This window comes from Lissotriton helveticus, chromosome 3_2 (assembly GCF_964261635.1).
Source record: "Lissotriton helveticus chromosome 3_2, aLisHel1.1, whole genome shotgun sequence".
Classification (NCBI taxonomy): Eukaryota; Metazoa; Chordata; class Amphibia; order Caudata; family Salamandridae; genus Lissotriton; species Lissotriton helveticus.
In genome coordinates this window covers 292,180,983-292,208,762 of record NC_136062.1, presented here as the reverse complement: position 1 = coordinate 292,208,762, position 27,780 = coordinate 292,180,983, and the positions used below count along the sequence as shown (strand labels likewise).

Here is a 27,780-nt window from a genome sequence, read left to right as displayed (position 1 = left end):
CTCACATCATGAGCTGGATGAGTAACAACTATCTGAAAATAAATACAGATAAGACGGAGGTGATGGAGTTTGGAGGCGGCCCATCCCTGTGGGACCCTACCTGGTGGCCAACAGAGGCTGGCATATGTCCTGTACCATCCTCAGAAGTTAAGAACTTGGGGATCATAGTTGACGCTGCCCAGATAAACCGTGTTACCTCCACCTGTTTCTACATCCTGAAGTTACTCAGGAAGGCGTTTCTGTTTATTCCATTGGAATTAAAGAAAACCGTGGTAGTGGCGTTAGTTTTATCACGGCTAGACTACTGCAATGCCCTATTTCTGGGCATTGCCAAGGAACAAAAGTCTAAATTGCAGTCTACGCAAAATGCCGCGGCACAGCTATTGTTGAACATCCCCAAAGGTCATCCTACTTCTGATGCATTGGCTCCAATACAGCCACGCCTAGAATTTAAGGCTCTATGACTGGCTCATAAGACACTTTATGGCAGAGGGGTTGCGGACCTGTGTAAAGTCTTCAACTGGTACGCCCCCACAAGAAATCTTAGATCAGCCAATTCTGGCCTCATCGCTGCCACGAAAGTTCGTAGAGCCAGATGGGGTGGTAGGAGCTTATCTCATGGTGTGGTTAGGCTGTGGAACCAACTAACTATCACAGCCAGATTCCAACCAAACATGACAGTGTTCAGGAAGCAAATAAAAACTTGGCTGTTTCCTAGGATCTAAGTGGTCAGTTTTGTGGACATTGGTCCTTCCTCTCCTTCGTTTCTCTCACCCCAGTCCCAGGACGCTTCGGCATTCGCGCGCTCTATAAATGTCAGTCCAATCCAATCCAACATGTCCAGGGACCAGTTCAATAGTTCGTTCATCCCTCAACCTTTGCCTTTTTTTCCACAGGCTTCGTAAGAATGTGGAGCTGCCGTAAGGCTACATCCTCTCCCCTGGACTCATGGCTAGAGCCGTTTACAATAAATGTGTAGCCAACAGCTGAATCTAGTGGGGTCAAAAGAACATACCACAGGGTGGTATCTAAGTCTATATCCAGATTGCCAGAATCCACTGCTCGCAGCCAAGTTATTTCTGCTGGAATGAGAAAAAGCATGTCATTTAAAAACAATTGGATTCACTGTTGGAAACGTATGAACGGTTAATGTAATGTGTTAGAAGCAGTTCATTGGCACAATTAAACTAAAATATGGTTGTTGTGACATAAAACTTAAAAACTCTTTAGCTTCCCAAGCGCAGCCCATTCCACCATGGACCGCTCCTGACTTCACACATCACAAATTACAACATCAGTGACATCACCTACGAGATAACTGGGTAGAACTTTTTTTTCTGGAAACCTCGCATCATAAGAACTAAGCTTTAGCCTATGTCTCTAAGGGGTGTGCTCCACTGGATCCTGTGTGTGTGCTGCATAAAATGGTGATTCCCTTTGTGCTGAGTGGGTAGGTTTATTTAGTTCTGTTACTACTTGTATGCTTTCCTTATACCCCTTTCTGACCCAAAACATGATGTACCAAGTGAGTATCAGTGGTGTACCAGTGAAGTAAGAATTCCATTCCTGTCTTCTACTGAATATTGCACTGCCTATGTAAAATTCTCCCATCTACCTTCCTAAGTGTTAGACAAAACAAAAGAAACCTGTGTGAATTTCCAGGTGGAGGCACATTGCACTTGGACAAGTGCAAAATTGTTTGACAGTGGATAGTGAGCCCATGGTCCTATAAAATCTGAACAGCAACAATATCTAAAAACTGTTTCAAGTATGAGGAGGATGGCCATTCTTATGAATGTATCTGACCCTCTGGTTGGCTAAGGCACCTGCCTTGACCAGCAGACGTGCATAAGTACTGGAAGCGTTAGTATATGATTCATTGTCTGGACAACCGCACAGGTGTAGGAGAAAGACAGCCGAACCAGGGGTAGAATGTGCCAAACTGCTCCCTTCCCTCTGGGATGCCTGGGGAGATAGCTTGCTGCTATCAACTGAGATAAGAAGGAACAACCCACCAAAACAGCTGGACTGCACCTGAGATTCTGTTCACAGTAGGACTTGTATAGGGCTATCAGTACAATGTTTTTTTTTTTTTTTTAAATATGCTTGATCTGGGTAGTAAGTGCCTATTTTTAGATTGTCGACCATGCTTGTTTAGGATTGTGGAGCAGAAACTTGAGGGTGGCATAAAACCTGGTAAGTGAAAACTGTACTTCACCTTTGTGTTTTTGTGTATGGTTACTACTGCTGTAACGTGTTGCTTCTGTTTACACCTCTGGCACTGCCACTAATCTGATAGCCTGAGATGAGGAAGCAATAGGTGCCCATATTCAAGATCAGGTGACATTCAATAGGGCCTGGCTCTGCTGGTGTCTGGGCAGTAAAGACTTTGAGCACCTCCAGTGGAATGCAGAGGACTTTTGTACAAACGCAAATGTAAAACGTAGAGGCAAATTAGGTTTGCTCTGGTAAGTATTACCATGCAGTGGGCACACTTGCCTGTCTTGCTAGTGTATTTCTGGTGTTTAATTTTGTTTATTTTAAAGTCTGGAGCTTCAATTTTCTAATCACTGAGTTTTGCACAGAAATTGTGAGATCGAACAACTACCTAACATACAATAAAGAAGCCTTCTATAAAAACCCAGTACTTTTGATGTGTGTTTTGAAAGACTTTTAATTTACATTTTGTTTTCTTTTTACATCTAGTTCCGCTTTTGCAGCAGACAGACTTAGGAAAAGAAAACTATTAGAAAATTCTTCTGTGAACAGCAAATTGTTAAAAGTAAATGTAAGTATTAATATAATTTTTTTTTATAAATACGAAATGCTTCTATAAAAGGTATCTCTTCATCGTCTGGGCATCACGTTTCCCATTTGTTCAAGATAATGAAAACGTATGAGTTTCTGTGAACCACAATGGAAAAAGAATCTTCTTTACCTAGGACCTACTGCATCGCTATTCACATAATGCCTTGAAATGGTTTGTGAGGTGGACAAGAATTTAGAGCCAAATTGTGATTTTAGATAGGGAACAGTAGCTTCTGATGGAGAACAGCTGTTCGGAGCAAAAGCTTACACTTCCTTGGACCACTACAATTACAGCAGGGCTATAGGCCACAGCCTGGCCTGGCCTCCCCTGCATAGCAGTTCTACCAACGATCTTAGAAGTTCTGTTACTTTAGGGCTGTCCAGTCACAAAAATGGTATGTCTCAACTAATCCAAACCTTGATCTTTGAGTCAAAAGTCCTTGCCTTACTGGAAACAAGGGCCTTAGAAGTGGTGCTTCCATAAGAGAGGGGCACCGAATGTTATTTCCTTTAATAGGAAGGATAGCTGCTTAATTTTTGATCTAGGTCCGTGCATTATGAAATCTGGAAAGTCAAGTTGCTGTTTGGGAGCTAGGTCCCTGTGGCCTTGAACTCGGGAGAGTGGTTGGTATCCCTGGATCTCCCCTCAACTATTTTCATATTCTTCTCCTATCCCGCCCATAGGTTTTAGTTGAAGTTTACGGTGGGGTTCCAACATTTTCACTTTTTGGTTTTCTCTTTCGGATTGACAGCAGTCCAACACGTCTTTATGAAGGTTCAGGCAGCCATGGCAGCTTCTCTGCGGAGGTCAGGATCCATGTTTTTTGTCATTCACAACGGCTATTGAAGGCTTAGACTCCAAAGCCGTTCTAGGAACATCTCTCGTAGAGGGTTAATCTTCTCCACCACCTGGGCTTTTCCATCAACATCCAGAAGTTTCAACTCCATTTCAAGCATAAGCTTATTTTTATTAGGTTGGTTCTTTGCACTTACCTATCCATCTTAACCCAAATTCGTTTCTGCATTCTACGTAGTCAAGGCTAAAACTCTTCCATCTTTCTTCTCTCCTTACATCCAGCCAAGGAAGAGGAGAAACATCTGCAGCCTGCATTGGTCTGGATCCCAGTGGTGCAGTGTCATTTTATCAGCTGCACACAACAAGAAAAAGTTAATGATCATATTTTTGGTGTGCTTCACTTGTTTATTATCATCATTATTATTATTATTATTTGACAAACTCTTAATTCTCACCGCTACCCCAAGGGGTTTCCCGGCGCAGGGTAGTTGCAGACAGTGAAACCCCAGCCAATAGGTGAGAGTGCCAAGTTTTCAGATTTTTGCCAAACGTTTGTAAGGACTTACAGTTCCTAAGAGAGGAAGGGAGAGACTTCCACAGATTGCGGCCGAGATAGGAAAAGGAGCGTCCTTTGATGCGGGTTAGGCGGAACCTAGGCTAGGTTAACTAAGCGTGGTGTACTATGCGTGGTTGGCAGACCTCAACAAACATGTAGGCTTATAAGGAGTCACTAATCCTTGAATGAATGCGGGTGTAATGCATTGTTTGGCCATAAACATATAGCAAAGTGCCTTAAATTCAATGTGTTTTGAAATCTTTAGCCAGTGCAATTCCTGGAGCAGAGGCGAGGCAGCAGCATGTCCTTGTAGTAAAAAAATAAGCTGGGTTGCAGTGTTCTGAATGTTCTGTAGACTTGTTTCCAACATGCAGAAAGCAGGGTTTGGGTTGAGCCACATCAGCCATTAGTTTTTTGGCTCAGCCCCCTTCATCTATTGGTTTAAGAGGTTGTCACATCTTGTATCAGCTCAGAGGTGTATGCAGCTATCTTCTAATGCTATTGAGGGTTTGGTGTATCATGGGAGGTGGTTCCATTGCAATGCATGACATACTCTGTCACATTCATTCATTCAATGCTACTCTGAAAGCAATTATTCATCTTATTATTTTCACTACAGAAGGTATTTTTGTGATGCTTTTGTGGGGCAGTAGTGCAAGCCTGACCCTAACATCTGCTTTTTGTTTGATTGTCTTTCACTTCAATCTTTGGGTCATTCAACAAAAACCAACTGCCTTCAGCAATAAATATTCAATATGACTAAGCTGGTGGTTCTGAATATATGGTTCTGAATCTTTCTTCATTTTCCCTGGTGATCATTTGCCCAGTGAGGGCCATGCCACACTCCATACTCACCTTTTAGACAGGCACCTGAAAAATGGTGGAAGGGTGTTTTCACTGCCTTCTACCAGAACATACTGGAGAAGTGTTATGGTAATGACTATTACAATTATAACCAAGTTTCATTATATTTATTTATCCCACAGAAAACAAGAACATATTATTAAGAGTGAATTGGCAAATCTGTTTGAGAAACCTGTGTCCTCTCACTGCCTTTGAGCACAGCAGATGATAGTTCTGTTTTTTGCCATTGTTCTATTCCACTGTTAGAGAGGGGTGCTCTGCACATAATACTCTGGTAACCTGAGATTGAGGAGGCATTGGTAGATGCCTAGATGCCTCTGAAACTCTGAGCAATGGCCCACAGTACTTCAAATAGGTTATATGTAATTTTGTGAATGTACTTGAAATGATATAACATGAGGCATTGGTAGATGCCTAGATGCCTCTGAAACTCTGAGTAATGGCCCACAGTACTTCAAATAGGTTATACGTAATTTTGGGAATGTACTTGAAATGATATAACATGTGGTCACCATTTGTATAGTACTCTAGGAAGAGTCAGGATGGCGTTGGGCAGCTTCTCTCTTCTTATCACATGCTTGCAACAAGCAGTATGACTACTAATGTGATTTTCTTAAACAACAAGCCCTCTCGCTACCAAGTATGCGTTTTCATCTGAAAAGCAGTAAACTGTGATTAGAAAAGGATTTTGTAGCAGCAGTGGAGTTTGCATCATTTGAGGGGTAACAGTTGGGTGGATTAAAGTACAAAGTATTTACAGCTATACAAACCAATAAGAACAAGAAATTAAGAGGGGCAATATCCACTCCGGAAAAGCTAATATCAGTTGAAAATTGTTCATGTGCCGAGCATAAATTAATTTCCAGTTTTTGGAATCAAAATAAACACTGCTAAAGCCAATAGGTCTTGCCTTTGGGACCTATTGGCTTTGCTAATGGATTTTAGACATGCTGCAAATCGTCCCAGGGAGACTAATGAAAAAAATAAAATCGCTTTTGACGCAGCCGCCGCATATGCCATTTTGTAGGCACTCGTACCCACAAATTAACACAAGGTTTTTTTCTGTTTAGTCACTGATCCAAGTTGGATCAGTAATTAACAAGTAATAAAATGTACAAAGGTGGGTTTTTTTTGTTGTTTTTTTTGTGGGAGGAGAAAACCGGGGGGGGGGGGGAGATCAGGAGCAACACAGAAGGCACATGTGGGGGAAGGAAAGCAGTTGGTGAGTGAGGAGAAACACTTAGGTGAGTGGGCAATGGGTTGGAGTATGGGAGTGGGGAAGAGCAACATGAGCGAGAAGGGTGCAGACGTGCAAAGCAACACAGATAGTGAGGTGGGCGAAGCAATGGGCAAGAGAGCAGCGTGGAGCGTGCAAAGAAGACCCACATGAGTGTGAAAGCAAAGAGGGATGGAAGTGCATGAGGGTGAGTGCAACATTGATCATGACCATGAGAAGCACACGGATGACAGAGAGCAACACGGAGTGCAGGGGGAAAGATAGATTTATTTGAGAGAGAGAGAGGCAGCTGGAGAGAACCTTTACTTAATGGAAAATAAAATAAAGTAGTGCTTGAAAAGCATGCAGTGGAAATGTACAAGCCAACCAATCAAAAGTGGTGGTAAACCAGCAATGCTCCATGGGAATGCCAAGCATAAGATTGAGATTGACAAGCTGAAACACTAAAAAGAAGCAGGCAAATGAGTGACAAGAAACCCAACCATGTTAAAAGGGGGGCACGCTACCAACCAGAATATAAGATCCTTAAGTATTGCCCGGCGGTGTCGCCTCTTGAACCCACAAAGAAGTTAACTATTGAAGAGGCAGGCGCTGGGAACTGGAAGGCAGGAAACAAGGTTTTTATTCTCTCCGGAGGAGAACACAGCAAAACGGACAGCAGGTATCGTTCTGAGGTGCTCTAACTGCATCCCTGAGGCCTGGCCTCTTATACACAAGTTTATCTCTTTATTGCATGTAACACATTCTCGCCGATACTTTGATGTACGGAAAGACATCCTCAGAATCCCCCCTTTCAAGCCCGTTCCCACACAAGGTTACAGTGGAAGTCCCCGCCCCGTTCACAACAGGTGATGATCATCGCGCAGCTGGATATTCCGCCGATTCACGGAGTGTGTGGGGTTCGATCGGATCTCGTAGGGCGGGGGGGGCTTTGATCAACCCGGGGATCCCTTGATGGGGGAAGCTTTCTATTGTACGGGGAGGGGCAAGGAACAGTATCGGCAGAGCTGGGTGTCGGCCTGGGAACGAGGAAGACAAACGGGCACATGGAAAAAAGGGGGTTTGCATCAAAGGGCCGGGGATCATGAAAGGGAAGAAGGGAGGTGTTGCGCTGGGAACAGGACGAGGGCCTGGGGCAGAGCAGCGCTGAAGAGGGGTTTATGATTCAAGGCAGGTGCAGGCAGGGGGGGTTGTCAGCATGCGGGGGATGCCAGCGAAGCTAGGAGGGGGAGAGAGGCGCGCTGGCTCTCGGCGAGAGCAGGGAAGCCATTGCGTCCAAAATGGCGGCTGTTTACGCGCACAAAAGGTTTAAGGAGAGCAAGAAGGCGCCGATAATGTTGACGGTTTCAGCCCAACTTTCAACAACCAGTGGTATGCAGTGGGTGGTCTATATGGCACTCTGTAGTTGGTAAGCCAACAGTATATCTCTCAACATAGCACATGTGCTGTCTAGTAGGCAAGACATAAAAGCATTTACAGTACAATAGGTCTCACAATTGTGAATTTTCGCGCAATTGCCATTGTAAATGGCAGTGCCTTGTATAACATTAAAAGGCATTGTCGTTTACAATACCAATAGTTCAAAGTTTTGCAAAAGAAATACCTATTGTATTGCAATGTGCGGTGTCCGTGAAGCGGGCGCCACACTCACTATTAAAGTAAAAAAGCAAAAAGGGAAACTGAGCGTGGTGTCCCTGAAGCGGGCGCCCCTCTCACATCAAAATTTAAAAAATAAAATTTAAACTGAGCACGGTGTCCCTAAAGCAGGCGATGCGCTCAGCATGCAAATATAACAAAAAGCAGCCGCCATTGTCCCCATCAGTGTTAATAAACAAAATAGTGCTCACCGACTTATTTTGCAGACCGTGTTATAAGCCAAGTAAAAGGTCCAGTCGTTATTGGCGGTAACAAATGCAGAGAAGGTGGTAGCAAGGAGGAGCTAACAAGCCCTAAAAATGATGCAAAATGTATTTTAAAAATATTGAAATCCTCAATCCTGTGCATGATATAACTCTGATAATCTAAATGACCTGTTTTGAACGTTTACTGAACCTCACTGTGGCTCCATATGTGTTAATAATGGATGCTATTATTATCCTGCTTAATAGTTCAAGTTTCATTAGTAAGGCGGATGAAATGCAGAGCTGGCTGCACCAGGCTTTGAATGTGTTACCTTTAATTTATACATACATTTCTGCAACAAAAGTAATAGCTTATTCAACCACGTTACCAGGGGAATGCTAAGTTTGCTGGCTACTTGACAAAATATGTTCTTTAAAGCCATATTAAAATAAAACAATTGTCCACTTCCTGCCTGCAACAATGAACTATCTCCCTTCTTTCCTCACCAGTGTGATTCACCCTTAAAGAATAATAACAAAACCAGTTCCATAAAGCGGTGAGCCAAGACAAATAAGCTGTAAACTCCTCACATTTTCTCTTTTAATTAAAGCAAATTGGAAGAACCCGCTTATACATTTCTGACCTATGATCTTTGCCCACTCACTTGGTAGGGTAACATAATATGGCTTTTGGTATTATTTCTTTGTTATGGCATTTTGCAAGTTTGTGATTTTTATGTATGCTCCTGTAATACATTTATGTGGGTTTTCTATTTTTGCTAATGTTTTGTTAGCAATAACGTGCATAGAATGCATTGGAATATGGACAGAGGGTGGAGCCTAAACTCAGGCAGATTCAACAGAGTGCATTCCCAGGTAACCAGGGTATGGAGGTTTTGAGTATCATTGAGTGGCAATGGCTGACAGTAATGTTGGAATCCGTAGGAATAATCCTTGCCGTGAGTTTCTTATTGACTTTGCTAATGCTCTCTAATGCTCTTTAATCTTGTGATGTGCGTGTTGATGTTCATACAATAGATTAGGGTACTGTAGGAAGCTGGCTCAGTGTATACTATACTAAAGGAAGATATAGTGGGCACAGAGTCCAGGGGATCCCCAGAGGTATAGCACAGCCTATATTAGGTAAGTACCAACAGTTCTCTTTGTGGTAGTCTGGGCGAGCAGTTAGGCTTATCTTTAGGGTGTGTTTAGCATTTATTATATTCACTCAATCAAGCACTGATTACACACACTTAGAGACGGAATCCAGACCAATTGGAAATGTATTAAAAAAAAGGTATAGTTGTGTTTTATTTCTAGAAACAATGCTTGGTACAGGTAGGTAAAATATCCTTTCAAATACAGAACATTTCAAGAAGTGCAATTTGGAATGGATTTGTAATTGTTACAGTTTGTATTGGTTCAAAAAACAGTTTAAATTACACAGTAATTACTTTTGAAATACTTTAATATTACTTTTGAATTACATCGACTACTCATGTGGAATGCCTAGATACCACACCAGGGATCTCCCAATACATGGTAAGTAGGACTTTTTAGGGTTTGCAGTTTAGTTACTTTTTCTCTCGTACAAAGTCAGTTTAACACAACATTTTTGGAACAAAAACTCATAACATTGGTTCCTATGGGGAAAAAAAGGTTTATCGGTTTCACAGGTAAGTAAATGTCTTACGAGTGGGAGTTTTGGGGGTTAGGACCAAGATTCCCCAAGGTGTAGGTAGGCACTCAAGTTGTACCACCTGGGCAGCCGGGTGCAGAGTGCAGGGGCCCAATGTTAGCCAATGGGGCTAAGGGGGCCTTCGGTCAGGCACTTCTAACAAGCAGGGCACTTGGCTGTGGAAGCATAGTTCTTTGGGTAGAGATCAGCACTGCAGGGACCAACATTCACAACAGGAGCTGCACCATTAGCGGTACAAGGGCGGCTGGGTGCAGTGTGCCAAGGCGACGTCTTGGGCCCTGTGGATTTCAATGAGGATCTCCGGTTCGGTAAAGATGCTGCAGGCTCGGGCAGGGAGGCTTCCTGGAAGCAACCACCAACCGGAGAGGTAAGTTGGGATCTTGGGGGGATGCCTGGACACCATCGGTTGGACCACCCAAGGCTGTGGGGTTCTTCTTACCAGCTCCTGTTGCCGGCGGGGGGCCTTCCGGTTGAGGTTGCAGATGTCGGCTCAAAGTTTGAGGGATGTCAGAGATCACCAGATCCCAAGTCTGGATCAATGTGGAGACCTCCTCGTAGTGTTGGGCCACTCAAACTCGGGCTGTGGGCGTCTGTTGCAGAGTGGTTCAAAATCATGGAGCCGTCTGGATCCGGAGTCTCTAGGTGTGTCTTGATTGAGCAAATCAGGTGATCACATGAGACAGTCTTAAAGATGGTTGCAGGGCAGGTACTGCTGGACACACCAGGATTCACTGTAGTCCGGTCGGAGTCCAGACAGGCTGGTAGGGCTGGGGCCAAAGCAGTTGGTGTCCTCTTCTTCCTAGGTCAGCACTGCCTTCGGTCTTTCTTCTTTCTTCCTCGAATCTGAGGAGGCAAGGGTAAGGGTCACCCCAAAATAATAAATTTAGGGGCATTAAAAGGAGTGTGCCGGCTGGGACCAATGGGCCCTTTCTTGGGTTGGGTACACCCCCTAATATGCCACCCTCCAGTGAGAGGGGGGCATGAGCCTTTTCCTAAATGGTTGGGTCCCCTCATCTTCAAGGTGGAGTGGACGGAGATGCGTGCTTCACCTTGTATCCCCCACCTGAGGGGTGGGGTTGGCAAAGGTGGGCACTCCTCCCCTCCTAGCTTGGTTTTCCTCCGATTTTCCCTACCCAAAGTGGAGGGTAGAACTGGTGAGAGACAGTTGCTGGGTGCAGCAAAAGGCAGGGACAGATTACAAAGGCGGCAGGCCTTTGAAGCTTCTCCTTCAAAGATCCAGCCCACCCTGGGGGAGGAGGCCCGTCACCACTGCCCATAATGGGCTTTTTTTCTGGACCCAGAGAGTGGAGTCTCTCTACCCAGGGGTACAAAAACCTGTCTGGTGGTGGCAAATGGCGGGTAGCCATTCAAGAACAACATCAGGGCTGGTCATTTTTCAGGGGGCATTTCTAAGATGCCCTCTGAGTGCATTCTACATTAAATCTCAGACTGGATTCAGTGTGGGTTTGTGCTGAGAAGTTTTCTACCAAACTTCCCAGGCTTCAGTAAAGCCATTATGGAGTTGTGGAGTTTGTAATGACCAACTCCCAGACCAAATACTTTATGGCTTTACAACACTTATAATGTGTAAGAATGGACTTAGACATTGCAGGGGTACAGGGCTCGAGGGGTAAATTACCTAGGCCCAAGGCAGTGGGTTGCAGGAATGGCACACAGGGATGATTGCTATGTCAACTCTTCACTTTTTTATGCACCAAAACACGCAGCCTGCAATGGCAGTGTGTGGGTGTCCAGGTACAGGGCTTCTAAGGATGGCACAATAAGTGCCAATGCGGAAGAAGAAGGGCACCTAGAGTTAGGGTAAAGTAAAGATGGGCGAGTCAACAAAATTATAACAGTGAAAGCCAATGTTAAGTCCACGCCGAGACTGTTGAGTTAAACTCATTTCCTTGGGTTTGCCTGTTGCCAGCACGCCGCCGGGCCTGTTTAGTGCCCACGAGAGACTCGGAGGGGAAAACTACACTCCCCAAGCTACCGCCGAACGTCATTGTACGCACCAGGAGGCGCTTAAGTTGCGGCCAGGACTCCCGCAGAGCGGGCGCTCATTTCCTTTGGTTTGCCTGTTGCCTGCATGCCGCCGCACCTGTTATGTGCTCACACGGGACTCGGAGGAGAAAACTACACCGAACGTCATTGTACGTGCCAGGAGGCGCCCCAGTGGTGGCCAGGGCTCCCGCAGCCCGGGACACGCGTGGGCAGGTCAGGGCCGCGCCCGGGCTAAGGGCTGCCCATCTGCGCCCGTCTGAGCCCGGAGGAGGCTGGGCTGGGCCACCCCTCTAACATCCTGTTCCCGGTCTAAGGTACTATTGTTTCCTTCATTATCTTCGTGGTGTCCTCTAATAACTATAGTGAGACGGAAGGCTCCTGTGGAGAAATTAGGGAGAGGGAGTGTGAGAACTCTTGATGCGTTCCTGATTTGAGCAGCGAGCGTTCTCTCACATGAAATAGAGCTGACAGAGAGACACATGTATATGGAACCACTTCTTCTCGCCAATAGGTCATTCTCTGGAAGCACCGTCGAGAATGCCCCTCTTACCCCTAGGACACAACAGTCACTACTCTATGATCTCCCACCTGGTCAACGGGACACCTCACCAATTACTCAATTGCCATCCACTTCCAACTCGAGGGATATAGAATCCCCACCCCTCACCAGCATAGCAAACGACCCTCCTCCAAAGCAATGTAGGGGTTGTGGGTTTGTTAAACCCAAACAACCTAAACCTGCGAGAGTGACCAAACCTAGGGCAGTCCACGCCAAGACAGCTAGAGTGTACATTGCGACAGCGCCGATTCCACCAATTACAAGTCCCTTGACCCGAGAGTTAGTACCGGACGACGCTTTTTGGGCAGAAGTTACCAAATTAATGACCACTCTTCTTGACCCCATTCTCCTTAAACTTACTAAGATTGAAGAGAGACTAGCTGGCCTTGGGTCCCAAAGCGTACCCGCACCGTCATTATCCTTGGTCCAGAATGCGGACTTTACTCATTCAGTTTTGGACAAGCTACAAACTAATATCCGTGCTGGTGGGGATGTGACTGTTTTACCACCCCAGAGCATCCCTTCAAGCACATCTGCAATGGATGCTTTGTCTCCTTTGGGTTATGATCAATCCCACACACAATCAAGGGCCCAACCTTCATCTTACAGGGATAAAGGAGAGATTGCAGACCAGGCGCATAGACGCCCCGAGGGCCGGGGGAATCAAGAATGGCACTTCATCCACTAAGACCAGATCATCCCTCTACAAGAATGGCAGACAATAACCCACAACAATGGCTCCACCTTCCACCGGCAGCCTCCCCTCTAGTGCTGGTATTGTCCAACATCCCCTTCTGCGGGACAATCCGCAGGAATCTACTACACAGTTAATGGACAAATGCCAGCACTGGCTTTCAAATCAGCCCATGGGCTGAGGAATGGGGAGCCACCAGTTAGCCAACAAAATCATTCTGGCCAGGAGGGTGAGGTGGGTTGGAAATTCAACGAAAACCCTCCCTGGGGACTGCGTAATGATACATTTTAATGACCGTTATACTGGCCCTTTCCTTCTTAGAAATCTCAACAGATCATGCTCTAGGAACACACAGATTATTCCTCTAGCACTGGAGCATTTCTATAAACAGGAGCCTACTCCAGGAATTGAACAGAGGGGTAGGTTAAGACTAGGCCAGCCCATGTCACGACACATAGAGTACCCAAATATTGCACGGGAGTCAGGCTCCATAACCGATTTGCCCCCCTTTCTGATCTGGAAGCATGCGATTGACCACCAACACCGACCTACCCATCTCCTCTAACATTAGCCAACACTGCTCCTATCACGCAGGTTCCACACTCGCCCCTTTCCCCCAGGAAATAGGGGAAAAATATGATAAGCCTGGTTGCATGGAATGTGGTAGGAATCACTACAAAGGCAGGAAATGAGCAGTGGTTTAATCATTGGCAAACAATGGCCATTATCTGTTTCCAAGAAACCTGGGCTAAGGACCCAGTTTTTTTCTCAGGGTTTCGCACAATTCACACACCCGCAGTGCCCTCGGCGTCCGGCACAGCTAAGGGGGGTCTACTAATCTTAGTTTCTAATATACTATCTGTACAAGTAAAACAGGTGGGCCCCCAGAATAACTACTTCCAAATTCTCCAATAGGAGTTCACAAATGATGACCATTTGATTTTAATTCATTTTTATAATAATTATTTTGGGGTTAATATGAAACGAGTGGGAGACGATTGAAATAATGAACTCCGACTAATTAACTCACTGAAGGGTCTTCCTAGAATGATCTGGCTGGGGGATTTTAATACCCATCTGTGCAAGTACAGTGAGGTTAGTATGTGTGGGATGGACGATCTGCACGGCAACCCCCTCTCACACTTCACACATAGTGATTATGGCAACACGCTCAATAGGCTACTATACATAAGGCAACTGACCGTAATTAATAGTGGCAAGACAGGTCAGGTAGAGACAACATTTAGGAGGAACAATTCGGAGTCCACGATCGATTTTATTTTGGCCTCCTCTGCAATACAAGACAGAGTGGACCATCTTAGCAACACTTTCACTTGCCGTAGCGATTACGCAATATTACTTATTTACTTAACCACTTGGCTGCTAAGGGGTTTTCCCCTCCTGCGCTACAGATTTATGTTCCCCATTATACATGACGAGTTGACCTTGTCATGAGCACAGATTCATTGTGCCTCATGACGAGTTTACCTTGTCATTAGCATGCAAGAGGTTACGTAACCCAAAAAATGTGCAGATATCAACCGATACTGAATAACATCGCACTATCCAGAAAAAATGGTTACCAAATGGGCACAGTTAGAGAAAAAGAATCTGGCTTCTGCCATAATAGCAGAAGTAAGGGGGGGATATTCTTCACTGCTTGGCCGAGGACGCTTCTCCCTCCCTTTTAGTTTCCCAGTTTAGAACCCTTCTAACAAAATTAAAAGCCTCACTCGACATAAACCAGCAAATGTCACACCACCTGGTCGCTGGTTTGATTCATCATGCTCGTCAGCAAAGAGAGCCCTTGATAGTGCCTTAAAAATCAAGCCTAGTATTCTGGCACTGATCAGATCACTTCGTAAAGATTATAAGCAGGCTAGAAGTACACGTGTGAAGGAACTAAGGGAGAAGGCCTGGGATGACCTTGAACAAGCCGCAAGCTCTCGTAATAGTAGGGAGTTTTGGAAGTTCAAAAATACCCCATACTTAAAAGATTTAAATGACACGTCTATAGACATGCACATAGAGGAAGATGCATGGATAGGACACTTCGAAATCATCTTCGTACGACAATCTCCCAAAGAGCTCCCTCAACCTGATCTACTGCCCCCCATCCAAGGAATCCTGACCTTCTCACTGCATGAAGTGAGAAAAGGACTGAAAGCCTGCGTTTAAAGGAAAGCTCCGGGACCAGATGGGGTCCCAATCGACCTCTTCCAGGCCAACTACGACCTGTGGGTTCCTTTAATAACAAATGTTTTTAATAGTATAGCAGTAGAGAGTCCCCCTCCATCCTGGAACCACAGTGTAATAGTTCCTATCTTCAAGAAGGGAAGCAGGGGCTGTCCCAAGAACTATATGCCCATCTCCCTCCAGGACACAAGCGCCAAACTGTTAGCCAGGTTAGAGGAGTGGGCACAAGAATGGAATATTTTAATCTAGACGCAATACGGCTTCCAGAAAGATAAGGGGACAGTGGACCACTGTTTAAACCTCTCGCTTTGCATCGACAAATGTACAAAGGCCAAAGGTGGGAAGTTATGTATGGCCTTCATGGACCTGTCAGCAGCCTTTGATTGTATGTCCCATTCTAAACTGTGGCCTATGATGGCGGGCATGGGGATCGATCCCCTGATTATCTGTCAGCTATACACCAATGCCACTGCCTCTGTGCAGTTTGGCAGAAACGGGGAATGCACATGCTCATTTAAGATCGAGAAAGGAGTCAGACAGGGATGTGTCCTCGCCCCGTTTCTTTTTAGGTCTCGCCTAGCGATGCAGCGGCATGCGCTGCACGCTAGCGAGACTATTGTCGCTGTGTAGCTAACGAAGTGGGACATGAGATGTGCACAAGCTTACTAAAGCCATTGCAGACAATGGCTGTGACCGCGTGCTTTAGGAGACACGCGCTGTGAAAGCGCGCGCTTTAGGAGACACGTGCTGTGAACGCGCGCGTCTCTTCTTGCGCTCTCCCTCACTTTCACAGCGCGTGTCTCCTAAAGCGAGCAGCCACAGCCATTGTCTACAATGGCTTTGGTAGGCTCGTCAGCAATGCGTCCCCTCGCCGGGACACGAGGTGGACGAAAGAGGTCAGGGCCCGCTGCTGCAGCTCGAGGCACCCCAGCTCGACATAGGCTTGACGACACTATCAGTAAAGGAGGCACCGCAAGAGGCGTCGCAGCAGCAGCGTGGACTAGAAGCACATCATGGCCAAAGGTATTGGAGCGCTGTACCCGAGCACTATTACATTACACAAGGACACGTTCATTTTTCTTTTTTTGTTGCTAATCACAGGTGCTGTTTACATGCAAACCTTGTGCTTGTTTTTTTAATGTATTTCTGACCCCTCTTTCGGCAGCATTTCCCTCTGCAGCCCTGGATTTGGTAGTCCGTCTGGTTATAGGCAGGAACCCTGTAATGCACAAAAAGACTAACTACCCCCTCTGCCTTTGTGCTATAGCTACACCGCTGGCCTATATAATTTGTTGACCGTTAGGTCAAGTTCCGGTGTCCTCACTCTATTTCTAGGTGCCAATCAGTTGCTGCCCCTGTGCTCTCTTTGCCACCTGAACTAAATTACCGTTCTGCCATACACCCTGACCCCCCTGGCTCCCCAGAGGGGCTGGGTGCGGTAGTGCTTAGTGGTTGAGGGACATGAGGCAGCACAAAACGTGATTGGGGCGATAAGATGCACTGGTTCTGACTGCAGTAATATCTATACCAAAAATCCTTACTTGCTTCCAGGTTATTCCAGGAGGTAGATATCCGCCAGTCACTACTACCGTAACCCACTTCAGTGACTCAGATCAGCTCCAATCCGCTTGCCAAACAATCCTACAGGCATGCACTACCTCCTCTGTCTGCACCAGGCAGTTGCAATCCGAGTTTGTTAAAAGTGCACTTGTTTGATTTTACTTCCAATGTGCACGAAGCAGGATGTCGTGTGTGCCTTACTCTGACGGGAGGAGGACTGAGGAAAGGGCAGAGTGGGTGTCTGAGGGATGCACAAGCCGCACTAACCTAATGTTAGCCGCCTCCGTGTAAAGCTCGGCACCACAGCCTAGTGCTTTCATGCCTTTCACCGCTTCTCTCGCCTTTAGCACACCTACTTACTTAGTTGTGTGAACTGCCATGCCCACCTGGCCTCCCGCTGCTTCTTTAATGGTCCTCAGTGGCATCCTCAACTTCGGCCCCCCCCATGGGGGAAGCAGCCGTCCTTTAGTAGTTACACCTCTGCGGCACGTACTGCAATAAAGGGACTTAGTGAGGCCACCGGAAGAAACCCTTGTCGCTCACCTAAAAAACCGCCCGCACCTGAGGAACGGCAGAGCAGGCGAGGATAAAGTGGGCTTGCGGGTGAGGGATGACGACAATCGTCTAAATCAGCGCAGTCGGCAACCAGCATGGTCTGCGAGCTCAGCTAACATCACCTCATGTTAAGAGAACCCTAATCATCATTTACACTCCATCCTCTCTTCTCAGTGTGTCTGTTAATGTAAATATGCATGAATGAGTCTTTTGTTTAGATTGTCCTTTCTAAGTTAAACAACTGTCCCCCACAAATTCTGCAACCTCGTCCTTATGATCAGGGCTCGAGTCGGGCTACCACACGGGTGGACGGCGTCCCCCCACTTATTTTACCGGGAGCTCGATAACTGGAGCAAATGGAGCCACACATTCACTCTTTGGCCTCTCTGGGGCGAAACCGGAGCTCATTCAGAACGTTGCTCACGCGCTGGCTTCTAAGGGGTGAGCGAGGGGAGGCAATAAGTCTGATGGTGCAAGCCACCTTTCATGACGTCACTTCCTGTCGTGACGTCCGCATCCCCCACTTCTTTTTTTAGGACTTGTGCCCTGCTTATGATCCCTTCCTAACAGGCAAGTGCTTCTGTCACATGGCAATGTTGGCTGCAATTGAAATTCTTTTGTTTTTGCAATAAATTCAATTTAAAAAAATGACCAAAGACATCTCTCGCTAAAGATTATTCAATGCTGAGTAAATACAGACCATGTGTATTGCTCATACAAATTTGAGAAATCTGAAAATCATTCAGTAAGAAGAGAAACAAGCCTTTGCAATGCAATGGGTCTCGCATTTACGCTAATTTGAGCTATTGACATTGCAAATAATGACTTTTATTTTTGTTTCGGTTTTAAAAACATAACTAAAAGGCATGGTTATTTACAATGCCAATAGCAGAAACTCTTGTCACTGCGAGACCTATTGCATTGCAAATGCTTGTTTCCATCTATACCAGCCTCCACCCCGCTGATATAGATGGAAACAAGCATTTGCAATGCAATAGGTCCGTGTATAGTCTCTCTTTAGACATGCCAAAATTTGATAACATCTCACTCCCAATATTGGCGCACGCTGATGATGCGGTCTTTAATTGCCATGACAGGGGTAGCGTTTCGAAGCCTTATATCTTTGTACACTTCATTCATGGCTTCATTAGACCTCAGGGTGAATGAATCTAAATCATTCATCATTATAGCTGGAGCTTCAAGAGGCGCGAAAGCGCCGCAATTCCATCTAGCCTCAAAGAAAATCGAGGGGTTTGACTCCTTCCCATACTTGGGTATCTTGTTTCATAACAAGAAATTCTGGAATAACTTGGTGGCAGGAAGAGCCCTGGGCATGGAAAGAGGTCTCCAAATCTATAAAAGGGTTTGCCCAAAAATTAGGAGCCATTCCTTTGGACACAATCAAAACCATCTACCAAGCCAAAACAAAGGCGCGGCAACCAATGGGGCCAGAGTTTGGGGAATGGCCCATATCGAACAACTGCAAAAAGTTAAAAATACCTTTTTTAAGTATAGGGTTTCGTTACCACCCTCAACCTCTAACTATATTTTACACCTCAAACTGGGCCCTCCATACTTGCTTGACTCTAACACACTGGCGCCCCTCCTGCTGTGGCCCTCGATCTGGTGCAGGGTCACTGTCAACGCAACCCAATGCATAATTGGTGATTGCCTGAGGCTCGAGGGCAATAGCAGGATCGGCTGGCTTAGATACGTGGAGGTGGAATTAAATGCAATTGGGCAGGGAGAACTATTTAGGGACCCCTCATCCCGTAGCAAGGTCTCTAAACTGAAAATAACCAAACTATACTTAGAGAAGGCTAACCTTGATCGTAGGGAAAAAAACAGGCATCTACAGGCGCTCACAGTTTACGATCAAATGCCGCCAAGACCAGGAGAAGGTTATTCCTACCTTTCCTCCATTACTGTAGCATAACACAGATTTATCCTGCTGCGCTTTCGCCTGAATCTAATCCCTTTGATGTTTGGGTTTCCGGAGAAGAGGTTCACGCACTCAGACCTGGGCCCCTGCGACAATTACTCACTCCAGTCCGACTTACATCTGGTGCTGTTTTGCAAGTTTTATTATACTGAAAGAGAAAGGTTCCTCCTTCCAATCTTAAGGTGCAACATTTTACGCAATGCAGAGTGGCCCTGAATTTTTTCAAAGCTCTTTCTAACCCCCATGTTTGTTTTATGGTAGCATCTTTTCTGTGGACTTGTTGGTAAAATAGAAGGGTGAGGGTGTGCCGCCATGAACTTTAGTACCCATGGATCAAAACTGTTCATGTGATTTTGGTTTTAATTAGGCACTTAATAAGATTTTAAACGCTGTCTGTTTTGTATGTAATTTGTTTTTATTATGGCCCATTTGAAGAAATTGTGCTTTTATGATCTGTTTGTGAATAGATTGAACAAAGATTTTAATAAATGAAGTGCTACAGCCCTTAGAGGCCTTCTCTGGTCACAGTACCCTTGGTACATTTTACAAGGGGCTTATCTGTGGGCAGATATATGCCAATTGTGGATACAAAGGTACTGTTTTGGGAAAGAACACAGGCCCTGGGAACCTGATTAGCAGGGACCTAGGGCACATCAAGTCAAGTTGCATCAGATGTCAGTCAAAAAGTGGGGGGTAACCATGCAAAAAGGGGCACTTTCCTAATGGAAAACGAAAGGTTTGTAAGTATACTATTATTGTTTTTTTTAATTGTTTTTATTAATTCAAACTTCGCCTTGACAATCATGACTATTATTAGACAGCAGTTGCACATCCATACAGTAAAATACATTTGATTATACATTTCTGTCCTTCACAGTGGTACATTATGTTCTGGGTTTCAGTTACACAATTTCTCTTGTCTAGCCCGACCCCTCTTCCTCTTCTACTTCGTCGTCTGAACTATCTGCACTAGATTCCGACAACGGTTCACATATTTCCCCTCGGAATACTATTATTGTTTTGTGTGGCCCCTTATGACCAGGTGGGGGGCCCACCTAAAACCACTACCAGAGTCTCTGTCAGGTCTTACTCAGTTTCCAGACCAGCCCCACTGTGAAGTAAGCTATAAGGGGGCTGTGAGGTGGCTCTTTTTTCCTCCATTAGCATAGTCCGATCTCTGCCTCGCATCAAATTTTGTCAGTTATTTGTTTTTTTTTACCACTGTTCTAAGTGTTGTTAGGCTCTTATCTGATATTCTTTCTGTTTGCAGGGCAGTGGAGCTGCCCTCTGTGCCACAGGCCTTCGAAATCTGGGGAACACATGCTTCATGAATGCCATCCTCCAGTCGCTCAGGTTTGTTCTTTTGCAGGCGTCTGTAAAAGTATTGCATTGTACTTGTGAAATGATGGCTAAAATACTGAAAATAAATAATTGTTCTGCAGTAGGAACTGATGTGCTAGTTACTTTTGTATCTTTTTATCTTTATTTAACAAGGTAGTTAATTTGTAGCAGATGTATAAAGACATATAGATATTGATTGGTTTTAATGGTATCCAGTTTCATCAAGTGCATCCTTTTGTCAAGGACTGGTTGTTGAGAACGTCTGTTCAGCCCTTTATTCTTTGCCCAAAGAAGGGTGACTCCGCCTTGTAGCAACGGTGCCACCTTGCATAGAGCAGTAAGCCCAACACTTATTAAGTCTCCTTAAGAGGTGTCCCAGTTAGGAGAAAAAGGGTTAAAAAACCACTTGACAATCTCATAGCACTTTATTTGGGCTGAACACAAACAATGAAGTGATCACTATGTGCCTAACTGCCTCTGACATCAAGGAAGAGAACAGAGCCAGGCTTAATATCCAGAAACAGACTCCAGTAAAAGTTCCAACTGCTAGAAGCAAAAATGGTGGACAAAAATAGAAGCAAAGGGGTGAAGAACAATGCAGAAAAATCGGGGAACATTCGGCTTTCGGACAACATCCTATGGACAGACCTTTAGCTTGGAAAGGTCAGTTAATGTTTGTCCATGCCCCTTTTCAGGAATTCATGATGTTTGGCTGGCAAAAGCAGAAGAATCCTAAGTTTGACAAACTTGGCCCTGCAGTGAATTCTGCAGTCCTGCTGCCATTCTTTATGTTGAGCTCTATTAGCAGCTCAAAAAGCACCCTGTGGATGATGGTAATTACAGAGATACTAGAAGAGGCGAACAGTGCAGATATCCAGCCATGAGCTGAATGCAGCGTCCAACAATGCCTACCTTCAATCCTCTGGACCCTTTTGTTTCTTAAATGTGCAAATAAACAACCAAAATCCTATAGAATGTATTTAGATGTATACTTCTAATCGGAGCTTCCTCATCTTAGAGTACTCCCCAGGCACCAGACAGGATCCGGAGAAGTTTGTAGCAGTGCTCCTACGCACCCCTAGATGGTGTTGTGCGGTGCGGTTCTTCAATGGCTCTATACCATCCTGGAAGTGACAGACCAGAGCCACATTTAAGTGCCGCCCCTGCATATTCTTTTTGCTTTCTGACCTAGATCCTGAATTGCCGACTTTCAGACTTTTTATCATTGTGCTAGGGATCAATGTCTCCACCAATAACAACAGGATTGAAGCTGTGCTGTGACTGCAGGTAGCAGATGTTGGTCACAGACCAGCACATGGTGTGTCTTAGGTGCTTACTACAGCACTCTTAAGTTGGATGATAAGCACACCCTAATGCACCCACAGACAAATGGGACCAGGAGGCGAAGCTGTATGTTTGCATACAGAAGAAGCTGAAGTCTTCATGTAGATTCTTATCCTGTTCCTCCTATAAGTCTTGGAACCGGGGTCTTTCCTAGTCAATAGGCGGTACCTGAGACTGTTTCACTTTCTACTCATAATCCTCCGGTAAGTCGAATTCCAGGCTCAAGCATAAAAACGCATTCTTTTGAGGTCATTAGTCTCATATCCACTTCTTCAGCCGGTCCTAACTTGCCCATAGTTACCCCAACAGTCGTTGAACCCCCTCAGCAGTTCGGGCCTTCAAACATGCTATGGTACAGATATTCAGTGTGTTACAGGTTCTCTGACATGCCTTCGGGCCACATAGAACCACATGGACATCCAAATGGGTTACCACAAGTGAGTCTCTCCCTGGCACGCTCTGTCCCTTTTGCACCAGGTTACCCCGTCCGTACAGACTAGGTTACAAATTTCCACTCCAACCTCACGCTCTGCAGTGGTATTCACTACCCCAGTGCTTGAGGAAGATCTAGTACCAATGCCCACATCTGACCTCGAACTGGCACCTCCCCAAGCTTGACGATATTGTGCTACGAAATTGCAAAAGTTCAACCATTTGTCCTGAAGCCTGACAACCCTGCAACTATACAGTGTTACAGCTATTAGGAGAGGCTATGTTCTTTTTGGTTCTGACTCTGATCTTGTGCACACCCAGATATTGAGGAGGATGATGATGGCTAGGAGGATTGTTTGCTCCCCCCTCATCATACTGATGATGCCTTAGAGCATGGTTTACAGAACAGCAGTAGACTTGATACCTCTCCTGAGTCAAAGGTTGACTTGAAGAAAGTACCTCCTTTGTAGTGGTACTTTGAAAGGCATCTGAGTTGCTTATGTTACAGATGCCCTACGTTCAGGCCTAAACTAATGTTTTAACAGAAATTCTGCAACCTGCACAAACATCATCTATGCCCTTATTTCTGTTTAATCATATCCTCACAGAGATACTGTGTTGAGCACCTGGTTGAACCCATGTTCTTTCTCTCCTGTGAACAGAAAGTTGGTCAGGTGTCCTAGACTGGCAGCTGGTCGCCCGGATTCTCTCAACAAGCACCCCACTCCAGAGCACTTTATAGTGCAAGCCTTGACCAGTAAGATCAATTCTAAACCATTTCCACCCCATTTTCCACTTAGACTATATTCCAAAAGGATTGACGGCTTTGACAAATGTATGTTTTTTGCCAGTTTGGTATTGTGGTCTATAAGCACAGTCTGTCTGTTGGGTTGATACACCCATGCCCTTTGGGACTCAGCAGATCTTAGGGTCTTATTTGCCCAGGCGATCTATGATAGGCAGAACACAGCTAAGTACGTAATCTGCACTTGTTTAGATACCACAGATTGCCTTGGCAGGGCGGTTGGTACCAATGTTGTCTTTTGTAGACATTACTGGAAAGGTGTACTTGATTTTATTTTATTTTTGTGAAGCGTGACGTTTGCCCAAAAGTTTCTTGGCACTATGCATCTACTGTCATGCAATGTACAACAACAGTGATTAACTAAAAAGGAAGAGCAACTTGCTTCTACAGCAGTGTGCACACTTTGCTGATGGACATGCTCTTTGATGGGTCTCGCCTCTTTGGTTGACCCACTTCCAAAAAATGTATGCACCAGTTTTGGAAATTTAGTGGCTACTCCAGAGAGCCCGCATACAGGCAGTGATGCAACAGACCGCACAATCCTTTCAGACACAAAGACCCAGACCCAGCAGACTACATGCGGGCCAGAAGGGGGCCACCATTCTTTCAACAACACATCCCCTGCTACAGAACCCCACAAACTACTTTAGTTTGTCCTCAATAGCCTATGCCCAATCAGTCCATGGCAGGATCCAGTACTTCCTCTCGGGCTGGTGGTCCATTAGTCTGACAGATGGGTTTTGCAAATCATTCAAAAAGTTTATGCCTTGTATTTTTTCTCCTCCCCATCCAATTTTCCTCCCATTCCAAAGCAGATTTCAGAAGAACATTTATCCATCCTGACACAGGAGGTATTCCTGTTGCTCTCCAAAAGTCTCATTGAGCAGATACCAAACAGAAAAAGTCTGGAGCTGTTACTCTTGCTATTTCCTCGTCCTGAAAAAAAACTGGGAGCCTCAGGCCTATTTTAGACCTCGGTAGCCTGAAAACATTCCTGCAGAAGGACAAATTCAAAATGCTCACAATGGACCAGATCCTTTCTACTCTGGGGATTGGTGTGTGTCCTTTGATTTGCAGGGCATGCATTTTTATATACTAGCCCTGCAGTTCCACAGATGGGAATTCCTATATTCCCATACTTTGATGACTAGCTGCTGACAGCAGGCTTACAGCAGCCAGTTATGGACCACTGCTGGACAACAGTGAGTTTCTTGATATCTGAAGTCCCACCCGATTCCCTCTCAGACATTTATTTTCATGGGTATGATCCTGGATACGGTGTTCAGGGCTTTTGCTCCAGAGCAGCAATAAATCCAGGACATTCATTCTATGAGCCAATGTGTCAGGCCTTCTCCTGAATCCAGGTGAAGGTGGTTGTGAGGCTTCTTGACCTCTTAGTCTTGTACATCCTCTTTGTCAATCCCCCCAGGTTGCATGTGCGAATCCTGCAGTGGAACTTGAAATCCCACTGGGTTCAGCATCAAAGGGCACCTTTGTGAAACCATAGAGGTATTGAGCTCAACATTTGAAGTGGTGGCTGTCTGCTGCAGGAGTCAACCAATCTCCATTCCCTACATAGAACTAATTGTGGTGATGAATGCATAAATGTTGGGTTGGAGGATCACCTTGGGAAGTTGGCGATCAGAGGCCTCTTTTCTCCAGTGGAGAGTTGGCTCCATATCAGTTATCCAGAGCTTCATACCTTTCGTATGGCCCTAAAGCCTTCCTTCAAGGAGAGACTGGTGCTGGTTCCAACGGACGGCACCACCACCATGTGGTAGTGCAATGAGCAGGACCGGATGGGATCTTGGTCCTGTGCCAAGGGACTATGCATCTCTGGAGGTGTCTGGAGATCCAGGGCATCCCTCGGGTTGCTAGACACTGGCAAGGTTCTTTCCTACCAGAGCAGATCACCTGAGAGGCATCGACTTGCAGATTACAAGTGATCCAGAGTATGTGTTGTGTCAACAAATTTTACTGTTTGTGTTTCCGTACTACCACTCATTAGGAGACCTGTTCTGGCTTGAATGGGACACAGGAGTCCTGTATAACTTCCTTTCACTTCCTCTTCTCCCCAAGCTCTGTAGAAGATGAAGAACAACCATCATGGCCCTATATTGGACCAGGAGAATGTGGTACCTGGAACTCCCTCAGGTTGAGCATCAATCCTCCAACCAAGCTACCACTTCAAGAGGACCTACTGACTCAGCCACATGTTGGAATCCTCCACGCGAATCTAAGCATATTACACCTCCATGCGTGGAGATTGAGTTGCAGCATTTAACTGCTTTTGTGTTGATGTAATTCTCACCACCAGAGGCCCTTTTCTTAAAATCCATTCATTCCAGGTTCTGGGACAAATGTGTAACCTGGTGTGGTGCCCGGGACACCAACCGCTTACAGGTGAAGCTAACAAATGTCCTTTTGTTTATGTTGCTCTTAGCCCAGCCAGGATTTGCAGTTTGCCGTTTCGGTGTTTCTACTTTTGCTGGACAAACTGCCATGTTCGATTCCTCTGTTGAGATGATATCAATGAAGGGTTTGAACCACATGTTCAAACCGTTTATGATGCCACAGTGGGACATTAACGCGTTTTTAACATTCTTCATGTGTATGCCCTCAAAGCCTATCTGTAACTGGTTGCTCACTTGACCTTGAAGATTGTCTTCCTCATTCCAATTCTGTCAGCTTGTCACATGGGTGAACCACCCTCACCATTTTACTTGTGGACAATTGGATGCTGAGGACTCATCAGCCATCTTACCAAAAGTCATGACTCCTTTCCATGTTCGACAGTCTTTATCATCTGCCAGCGTTTCTTGCTCCCTGTCAGCCCTCTAAAGAGGAGGGGAGGCTTCATCGATTGGATCTCAAAAGGGTTTTGTTGTTTTTACATAGGCTGTACCAAGGACTATCGAGTGAATTATCAACTTCTTGTGAATGTTTGTTAAGCAAAGGGAAAATTGTGCAGAAGAAGAACCTGTGAAAAGTGGATAGTTGTTGGGCCTAGCCCTTTCTTCAGGGTCATCCCCAAACTTTTTCTTTCACCCTCCTGTTTTCTGAACCTGTATTTGTTGGCTTTTTGGAATCTACAAATTTACCAATGCTAACCAGTGTTAAAGTGCTAGTGCTTTCTCCTTAAAACATGGTAGAATCGGCTTACAAGGCAAACACAAGGAGATGATGGACGGAGCACTGAAACTTTTCAGACACTCACCCCCAGTTACAGATCTGGGTTGAATCCATCATCGTTCTTTAGCTCACTTCGTCACCCTAGTTCAGACGCAGCTATATGCAAATCAGTCTTGACCCTGTGTCTCATTGGAAAAGTCCAGCCCAAACTGCCAAGCCTGGTCTTCCCTGGACCGGAAACAAGCATCCTGGGACCTTTTTCGGGCTAACAACCCTCATCAGCCAGGATAGCTTGAATTCAGTGGCAAAGTGAGCAAGGGACACACAATTGGTCTATTTAATTGCCTTGTAAATTCCTAGTAAAGTGGTACTACATATGCCCAGGGCATATAAATTAAATGCCACCCAACTGATGTAAGTAGCCCTTTAAACATGTCTGTGTATGTGCAGATTTTAAACTGTCATGTTGACCGACCAAAATAAACCTTTTGCAAGGCCCAAGCTTTAGTTTTTAAAGCATATAATTCACAACTAGTGTAGACCCCGAACAGCCCAAAGGGCAGTATGTAGTGTGTTTAAAAAGTAGATTATTTACTATGAAGTTTGAAATGTCCTAGTTGTGGAAAAACCCCTAATTTTTTATTAACTACTGCAGCGCCTACATCTTCCATGTGATAACATAGGAGTTACTTTATGACATTTAAAAAGCTGTGACTTCCAATTGGGAGCAGGTAGACAATTTGAGTTTGGAGTCTACAGAATTGTAATGAAAACACTCTTTAATGGTAAAGTTGGTTTTTCAAACACAACTTTGAAAATGCAACTTTTGTAAAGCGGCATTTCCTTGTTCTACCCATTTGGTGCCTACAGCCTGATCCTGGGTCCCAAGACTAAGTATAGCTAGCAGTTGGTCTTTATGTGTTGCTCCCAGACATTGATGCAAAGGGAAGATTGGTGTTGGCAGGTTCCAACACTCAGAGTTAACGAAGGGGAGGAACTATCACTTGCACATCACAAGGACTTTGCCTGAGCACTTTAACAACGGGTTTGATGCTAGTCTATTATGACCCAGACATGCTGGGGCCAGGACAGGAAGGCAGGGGATGTCTGATACCAAAAAGGGATGGAAACCTCTAGAAGCTTTCTCCACTCCAAGGTGGGCACCAGAAATAAATGTTGGACCTCAGATCCCAACTCTTCAGTACACTTCTGGACCTGTGGACTCTGCAGGACTGCTGTGCTGCTGAATGAACTTCCTCTCTGCTGGAGTGCTGCTCTGAATGACAGATGTACTATCCTGCTGCCTTCTTGCTTGGGTGAGAAGTACTGGACAGGCATCGGTTGAACACAGGAACCCAGAGTGACTCCAAGGGCTGGTTGGCTCACCTCCTGACCAGATCCTCTGGGACAGA

The 27,780-nt window shown here is 45.3% G+C and overlaps 1 protein-coding gene across 1 annotated transcript in view; it reads left to right on the top strand.

Annotated features, from left to right (window-relative positions):
• Positions 1–27,780, top strand: part of USP3 (ubiquitin specific peptidase 3) — a 266,304-nt gene that overhangs the window by 81,078 nt on the left and 157,446 nt on the right. Inside the window, exons 5-6 of the mRNA XM_078685262.1 lie at positions 2,707–2,788; positions 20,585–20,667. Of these exons, the coding sequence (XP_078541388.1) occupies positions 2,707–2,788; positions 20,585–20,667 (165 nt within the window). The remainder of the gene's footprint in view (positions 1–2,706; positions 2,789–20,584; positions 20,668–27,780) is intronic.